This window comes from Eurypyga helias, unplaced genomic scaffold (genome assembly GCF_000690775.1).
Source record: "Eurypyga helias isolate BGI_N326 unplaced genomic scaffold, ASM69077v1 scaffold9225, whole genome shotgun sequence".
In the NCBI taxonomy this organism is placed as follows: domain Eukaryota; kingdom Metazoa; phylum Chordata; class Aves; order Eurypygiformes; family Eurypygidae; genus Eurypyga; species Eurypyga helias.
In genome coordinates, this window is record NW_010252030.1 from 36,908 (window position 1) to 45,908 (window position 9,001).

The 9,001-nt window shown below is 56.4% G+C and overlaps 1 protein-coding gene across 1 annotated transcript; it reads left to right on the forward strand.

Moving 5' to 3' along the window:
• Window positions 1-5,040: 5,040 nt before the first annotated feature.
• Window positions 5,041-7,709, forward strand: KLHDC7A (kelch domain containing 7A). Its single transcript, XM_010152207.1, is given in 2 exon segments — window positions 5,041-6,913; window positions 6,916-7,709. Coding segments are annotated over 2 exon segments (2,667 nt in total).
• The last annotated feature ends 1,292 nt before the right edge of the window (window positions 7,710-9,001 follow it).

Genomic DNA, 9,001 nt, shown 5'->3' on the forward strand with positions numbered 1-9,001 from the left:
TGCTTAATGTTTTGCCATGTGCTGGGGTACCCAGAACCATTCTGGGGTACCCAGAAGTTTACAAGGTGGGGGGGGGGTGTCTGTTATACCAGGGCCAGATTTCCCCTGGAAAAATCTATTTATACCATTCCCACTGCACTGAGCTGCTCCGGGTCAGGGGTAGGGACCATGCGTGACCCCAGCAGGAGGGATGTTGAGGACGAGTCCTACACACGGATGGCAGCACTGGGAGCCTGGAAGCTGCAGATCACTGGTTTTATATACCCTGGGACCTTGGCTGGGGCAAATGAGCTTTGCTGGAAGATGGGAGCCGTGCACAACACTCGTCCCAGCCCGGATGGTCAATCTCTAGTGACAGGCAGCTCCCAGCCCAAAATGTCAGCGCTCACAGATGAGCAGGCAGCGTGTGTCCCATCAGGCAGCTCCGGCACAGAGGCACCAGCCGACTTTATAGCCCTGTGCCCATGTTTGGTCCATGCCACCATCCCCCTTGGCTAACTGTCACCATGGAAACAGATAACGGTGCAGCATTAGGCCATTCCTACGGTACCCCATAACGCTGGGCACATCCCGATACGGTGTTAATCCTGCTGCAGGACAGCTCTTTGCAAAAACCAGGTGGTTCTGCCCCAATTCTGCCCAGTGCAGGGTGGTTTGCCTGGCTGCTTTCCCTCCCCACGGTGCACTGAGAGCACCCGGCTCTGGGCCAGGATCCCTGGGGAGCAGATGAAGGAGGGAGAGGAGCCCAAGGACGGGGCACTCCCCTGCCTTTTCCTCTGGGAACTCTTAATCCTAGAGGATTAGCCAGCAGCCGTACAGCGCTTCATCCTTCCCAAGCCCCGCACGAGTGCTAAGCATTATTATTACTATTATGATTAATTATTATTAAGCAGATTCAGTCCTTACCATGCTCCATTGCCAACCTCGCTGCGAGCGATTTGCCAGCCTCAGAGGAGCCGAACAAACACGCGTCGGCTCAGGAGTTTCTTCCTGTACACAATAATTCGGGCTGGCAGCGGCGCAGGGACAGGCTGGGGCGGGCATGGAGGAGGATCAGCAGCTCTGCTTTCATCCCAAAGCAACAGCATCCAAGCATCCAGATCCCTTTGGGCCACCTACCTGAATCTCTCTGCTTCCTTCCCAACCACTTTCACCCCTCCAGCCCCTTGCACCTCCCTAAACAAGAAGGGAACCTTCATTTTTTAGGGAAATCTTTACCTTTTAGGGGAGCCTTTGTTTTGAGGGGAAATCTGTGTGATTCTGTTTATTCCCATGCTATGGAGCAGACAGGAGAGCTCCCCCCACCACGGCACGGATGCTTCTCACCCTCCTTAGATTGGAGATGCTCCAGGGGCCTCATCCCAACGTGATTAAACAACCATTAGGCCTTCTCGCTTGGAAAAATCGGGATTTACAGACGCACAAACCTCCGTTTAAATGCAAATGTGGCGATTTTGGCCCAGAAGGATGGAAACGAGGAGGAGCATTAGAGAGGCAGCGCCACCGTCAACCGACTGTCCTTGGTGCGATTCCAAGAGCGACACGACCTCCCCATCCAACTGCTGGTGGGCTCAGAGGTCCCGCATCCCAAATCCACCCTTTTCCGTGCTTTCGGGATGCTTAGCTCGCTCTCACGGAGATGGATCAAGCTATAGGATGGGACTTTCTCAGCACCAGCGCGGCCGAAGCGATGACTGATGGGACGTGGGAGTCTTTCCTCCTTTTGGGTAGAGATGCTGCCTGCTTTCCCAAAGCGTCCCCAAGGAGAGGGACACGGAGATGCCACCCCACCAAAGCAGTGATCCAAACCTCCCACACCGTGCTGGACCCTGCCTTCACCTCCTGCCCTTCTCCACCTACCAGCCCTGCCTCCCCATCTCCACCCACCTTCCCACAGGGAATTACCAAGGACATCAATTAAATCCCTGGCTCCCCCTACCACACACCCCGTTGTTTGAGGACCTGGCAGTGAATAATGCAGGAGGCTGGAGGGGGAAAGAGCTGCTCAGGTTGTTTCATTATTGATGAGAGATGACAGATCCGCGGCTGACAACCTGCCTAAGAGATACGATTAGCTTGTAAAAAATTAATCGCGCTTCTTAGGGATGACGCGAGCTGAAAACCCCAAGGAGCGACGTTATCGATGTTCCCTAATTTCAGGGGACTTTGAAAGGGTTTTAGCAAAATTTGGAAGAGGCAATTACATTCAATTAGAGTCACAAGTGCCGAGATGTCACCACTGCTCAGAGATGCCACGGCCGAGTCCCCTGCTCCCCTACGCTGCTGCTCACCCTTTCTGCGAGGCGTAGATAAATAAATATATATATATAGAAATACACACTGATACACTGGACCTGCGTTTTTGCTACGGGGATCCTCCTTCCTGACATCATCCCTCGCAGCTCGAGCTCGGCAGCGTGGCCCTGCTTCCCCCCACCCTGCAGCAGCACCCGGAGAACGCTGCCTGCCAAAAACGCCATCACCAGCCCCTGTGCTTTCCCAAGGTCCCTAAAACCCCGCCGATGACAAGGATAACCCCGGATAACCGCGCTCATCCTGGCACGCCCCCGGAGTCGGGGTTTTGCCAGCCCAGCCCTGCATCTCTCCAGAATGCAGCACATCCAAGCCCCCAGCCCTTTAGGGTATTGGGGTAAAGAGGCTCAAAACCAGGGATGCTCCAGCTCAATAGGGCTGGGAATGCCTGCGGGAGCGACGGTGGGATTAGCTTGGTGCTTCTCCTGCCTCCCCCACCTCATTACCGGGCATGGTTACTGCCGTGGCCAGGTTCACGGGGCCACCGAGTGCATGCATAATTCATACTTCCCAGCTCAGGAACGAAAGGATCTTTGCAGATCTACCTGCAGATTAAAAACCGCGGCAGGGAGAGATGGAGAAACCCAGGGTCACGGCCACGCAGGGTGGCCAGACCCTTTGCCAATTAGCCAAGCCCCAAAAAACACGTGCCCAGCCTCCATGCACATCCCTATTCCTCCAGCTTCAGGACCCTCCAGGTTTGCGGGCAGGAAGGATACACATCCCCCAAGATTTTGGCCAGACCAAGCCCCCAGCAATGGATTTTGGGTCCCCGTAGGATGGAGGGAAGCAGCTGGGTGGGTTTTGGCTGGCTGCTGACCCAAGCTTGACGTGCAGCCGAGCAGGATGGATCAGTCCAGCTTTTAATCTAAATATCCTCCTTCCCCCAGCTTCTTCATTGCTGGACTTCCCTGTGCTGTGCCCATACAATCCTGAACACCCCCCTAAAAGCCACTGGTGGGCTCTCCCCATTCACAGCAGCGATGCACAGGGGGTCTCCGACTCCTAAGCCGGCATGGGGGTTTACACCTCTGCTTCCTTTCCCTCCTCTTTCTCTCCATAGATATAAACATTACGCTATTTAGCACGTGGTCCTCCACCTAAGGAGCGTGCCTGGCAAGTCCAGCAGCAGATATGCAACCACCCCCATGTCCATCGACACCCCCACAGTCCCCGCATGAAGCCCTGGGGCGGAAAGCAGCGTCTCGGCATCAGCAGAGGGGTCTCCGCAGCGCTTGCAGATGCTGGAAATAGCGGAAAATGCACCCCAAGATGGTTTGGTTGCTCCCCCCCAGCCGCAAAAGGTCGTTCCTGAGCTCGTGCGATGGCTGGTGGAGATCAGCTGCTGCATGGAACGCAGCGTGGGAGGCTGCGGATGTTGGGTGTGAGCTCACGAGCACCCTCCACCCATAAGTTGGGACCCCTCACACCTCATACAAGGAATTGTTTTAGCATCCCCTGGGTTAATTTCTCCAGCAAATCCCTAGGGATCGGGATCAGACTGGTGGGGAGCGAGTCCCTGCAAACAGACAGGAGCAGCCACCCACCCCCAGCCACGTTTTGGCTGTTTCTTTGCCACCTCGTAGAGCCTCGGATTTTTTTATGCATCTCTCAGCATGCAAGATGTTCCCCTCGGGGAAAAGGAAATTAATTTTATCCCTTTGAATTCAGCTCGCTTAGTGGCGGTTGCAGAGGAATGCCATTCCCTAGGCCCCCTCCTCTCCCCCGCCCGACACAGTCCAAAGCATGGGGACCCGGCTGCCTCAGGGACGATGGGGAACAACAAGTCCCCTAAATCTTTGAAATTCAGATCAGAACCAGACACATCACCAACATATTTCCAGAGGGAGAAGGAAGCAAGCATCACGCTGTCTGGTTTCTCTGTGCCTCGGTTTCCCCACAGCGACTCCAATCCCTGCAGACACCCCACACGCAGCGGCACATTGCTTCGACACCACTCACACCTCTCCCATCCCAAATGTCTTCCCGGTCCCAATGCTTTTGTTCACTTCCCTTAGTTCATCCCTCTCCCCGCGCACGTGGATGCAGGTCTCTGAACGCAGCAGCCGCCGGCTGGGGTTTCACTCCTGCCTTTATTTGCTCTTCAGCGCTGGATTTTTCCCCCTCCCGCAGCCCTCAGCACCTCTGCCACCAGCTCTTAATTCCCCTGCCGTATCCAGTCTGGCCTCAAAGAGACCCCCAAGCAGCTTTCCGGCTATTTCCCCGTCACCCTTTGTCAGCCAGCGTGCTGCCAACGAAGGTTACGGAATTAGTCACCCGCCTCTGCCACGGCGCGGCTGCTCGGCATCGGACCAAAGGTCTGCCCTGCATCAAGCTGCTTCTCCCTCCCTTCCCCACTCCTGCACCCAGGCATGAGGGACCTTTCCCAGATGAAACAAGTTATCTTGCCTTCCCCGCTCCTTTTAAAATCAGAAATGTGGAGGCAGCCCCGTTGGGCTGCTCAGAGGAGATTTTTCCTCCCTTTGGGCTTCCTTTTGCTTTTCTCGGAGCCTCTCTGTTTACCAGGCTAATAAAGCTGGCTCCGTGACGCTCTCCACCTTTTCCCGGGAGCCCAGCCCAGCCCAGCCCAAACACGCAAAGCTCATCCGGAAACCTCCTGCCGGCTTTGCCCCGCTCAAAGTCACCTTGCCCCCAAACCTTCAGCTCCACGCTCCGGGTTCACTCGGCAATCATTAATCGGCTTCTCTGCATTCCCGGCATGGAAAAATGCCCCAGCGCGTAACCCTGCCCTGGCAGTCCGACATGCAGCTGGCCGGCAAGCTGGTCCTCTCCGCCGCCGCCCTGCTCCTCCTGACGTTGGCGTACAGGTTTTATAAGTCCCGCTCGCTTGTTGGGGCCAAAATCCCACCGTCCGACGCGGGAGGAGAGCAGAGGGAAAACGCTGACCAGGATGGGGATGGCGAGGTGGGTCTGCGAAGGAGGAGGGTGTTTGGTGAGGAGGCGAGGAGGGACGGTGGGGATGGACAAGCGAGCGGGCAAGCGAGCGACCCTGGGACGCTGCGCGCGCCTCTCCGGGGGGATCCAAGTCTGCCAAGGGGGGAGAAGGAGGAGAAGGAAGGAGGGGAGATGGTTTCTGAATGGGGGGTGACTCACAGCAGAGCGAGGATGGCCAGGAGGAAAAGTGGGCTGGGAAGTGAGCTAGGAAGCAGGCTAGGAAATAAGCTGGGAAGCAAGCTGGGAAGTGAGCTGGAAAGTGAGATGGGAAGCAAGCTAGGAAGCGAGCCGGAAAGTGCGATGGGAAGTACGCTAGGCAGCGAGCCAGAAAATGAGCTGGGAAGTAAGCTAGGAAGCGAGCCAGAAAATGAGCTGGGAAGTAAGTCTGGAAGCAAGCTGGCAAACAAACTAGGAAGCAAGCTGGGAAATGAGCCAGGAAGTGGTCCAGGAAGTGAGTCTGGAATTAAGCTGGCAAGCCATCCAGAAAGTGAGCCAGGATGCAAGCCAGGAAGCAAGACAGGAAGCGAGCTGGGAAGCAAACTAGAAAGCAAGCCAGAAAGTGAGCTGAGGAGCAAGCTGGGAAGTGATCCTGGAAGCAAGCTGGGAAGGAAGCTGGGAAGCGAGTCAGGAAGCGAGCTGAGCTCTTATGACCCTGGTGACATAGCCGAAACACCGAGCTGCCAGGGGGAGAAGGGCACGCTTGTCCCAAGCAGCGAGCTTTCTCCTGGGATTGCTAATGCCCAGATGGTAGGTGACGGATGCCCCCAAAGCATGGAGCAGGATTTGGCCGGCAGAAGCATGAGCCAGGAGGCTGAGGGGCACAGGGGGAGAATCCAGACCCTCAGTGTCACCTCAGACCTGGGGCTGACAATGACGGTGAGCAGCGCGGCGTCGGATGCTTCCTACTCTTTCTCATCGGTCGCAAAGATCCAGGTGGAGGAGAACTATATTGCCAAGTGGCAGGCAAAGGACAGGGATGGGCAGCCGGTCCCCGGCCTCAAAGGCAAAGTCTATGACTACTACGCCCAGTCCATCTCCCAGTCGGTGTTGAAGAAGAAGTCTCTCCCCTGCATCCCTCTGGGAACATCCCAGCGCCACAGCTTGGAGAAGGTCAATGAAGAGCTGCAGAGCTTTGCAACCCAGGACCCAGGCCCACCTCCAGCAACACAGGATCCCACCACCTCCATAGTTCTACCACCTATGGGGAGCTTGGAGATCTCCCCTGAGTCACCATCTCCTGGCCGTAAGGACAGCATCCTCCAGATTGCCGACAGCCCCCACCTCCAGCTGCCCATGGAGGGTTTTGGGGTCATAGCGCCAGCTGGCACCCCACCTGCAAACCCCCAGTCAGGGCTGGTGGCCAGTGCTGACCTCTGCCAAATGCCATCACCCACCCACCTAGACCTGGGGAACTGCTACGAGGTCCTCCGCATGGCCAAGGCACAGAAGCTCAGCCATCTCCAGCAGGCCGCCTACAAGGTGATGAGCGACAACTACCTGCGGGTGCTGAGGACACCCTCCATCTACAGCCGCCTCAACGCCAGCGAGCGGGAGCTCATCCTGCAGCGGAGGATGAAAGGGAAGATGTACGTGGCTGTGGCAGACGTCAACGTGCAGGAGCCCGGCCTAAACACCAGCCGCCTCTGCTTGACAGAGGGGACTGCTGGCATCACCTCTGCTACGTGCCGCCAGAGGTGGTCTCCCGGGGGTGCGCCACGTGCAGCATGTTCAACTATCTCTTCGTGGTGGCCGGCTGCGTGGGCACAGGCTGGACGCAGAGACCCTCCAACCGCGTCTTCTGCTATGACCCCTTGACCAACATCTGGGGGGAGATCAGTCCCCTGAACCAAGCACGGCCACACTGCAAGCTGGTGGCCTTGGACGGCCACCTCTACGCCATCGGCGGCACCGTGGAGCGCTACGACCCGCGGCAGGACCGTTGGACCTTCACCGCCCCCCTGCCCCACAACACCTTCGCCGTGGCCCACACGGCCACGGTGTGCGACGGGGAGATCTATGTGACGGGGGGCACCTTGCGCTACGTTCTGCTGCGTTACATCGCCCGCTCGGACACCTGGACGGTCAGCCCAGCCGGCGGCAGCAAGAACAGAACGGCCGAGATGGTGAGCACCAATGGTTTCCTCTACCGCTTTGACCTCCGCCGCAGCACGGGCATCGAGGTCTACCGCTGCAGCGCCAAGGCCAAGCTGTGGTACGAGTGTGCCACCTACACCGTGCCCAACCCATCCAGCTTCCAGTGCGCTGTCGTGGGCAGCCTGATCCACTGTGTCGGCTGGCACTTCCACGTACGCCTCTTGGCCGACCACATCTCGCCACGCTTCGGGACCAAGGAGCTGCAACCCTTCCCATCACCCCGCGGCAGCCTCCTCCCCGCCGTCCTGGTTCTCCCAGAGGGAAGGACAGCACAAACGCAGGTTTGAGGAGTCCATGCTGGGGTCTCCTGCGACAGTGGTGGTGGCCCAGATGTGATGTGGGGTGAAAGCCGGTAGAAGAAGCCACCAGCCCACACTGGACCACGTAACCCAGGGCCAACACTACCCGGGCAACGTTACCCATTCCTACCATCCGGCAGGCATCACACCAGTCCCCGTAAGGAAGGAAAAAGACAAATTATCCTTGGATACTGCCAGTTAACCCAGCCTTGAAGACACAAGGAAGAGCAAAGCAGGAGCTGGGTGGACTCATTTGCTTAGAGGTATTTAAACATAGGTGTGCTTGCTTAGATGCAAATAACCCGGGGCTCGCTGCCGGCTCCCAGCTGGGCACTGCCCGATAAGTAGCTGCTTCACACACCAAGCGTTTAATATTGACCTGCACACGCAACACGCAGGAAATTTTAGGGAAGAGGGAACACAGCAGAGAACTTTGATCCCTAAGGAGGTATCACCCAAAGGTCATCCTTATCGGCATCAAGCCAACATTGAGCTTCCAGGCTTGACCGCACGCATCACCCCAGGGTTGGAGGCTGGGGGCCAGAGGGGCACTGCTCCTACCAGTGCCTTGTTATCTGTTACCTTATTCTCAGCACAGGATAATATATATATATTTATACGCACGCAATGTAAATAGGCTCTATAGATTTATAGACAGCTGGTCTTAAATAAAATTAAAGCGAACATTTGGTAAAATTAACCACGGGCTACTGTTGTGCATCATTTCAAGCCGTAGCCAAGCCTAATGGGAACAAAGAGGCCGATGCATGTTTTACATCGCTAATTACTGCACAAACAACGTCTCTGAGGAGACAACCGAAAGCAAAGCAGGGCCCTGGATGTGAGCAGCCAGTCTTTCATCCCCTTTTCCCCAGGTTTCACCGACCTCACTCTGCTACCTCCATGTCCTGCCAAAAGCTTACTTTGGGTAATTGCATTTTTTTCTCCTCTAGCCGTTAGAGAAATGGCTCGTCATCCGTCATCTGTCAGCCCCGGACGGGCAAAAACAGCTCCCCAGATGGACAAAACCCTCCTGTACCTGCCTTCTTGGTGTCAGCAGGTCATAAGCACAAAGCCATGGATGCACTTGGAGCTGAGAGATGGTGCTGGAGAAGCCCATGGTATCACTGGTTACACCTTGCTACTCATAGTGGTTTAGGAGAGCTTAGGTTAATGTTCTCTTAAAGTGCTCCCCAAAGTATTTATTACTTCCCTTGGTCACTGCCTGAAGGCCTCGTGTTTCTGCCTTCAAGGGCTTCCGACGAAGGTCAGTGACATCC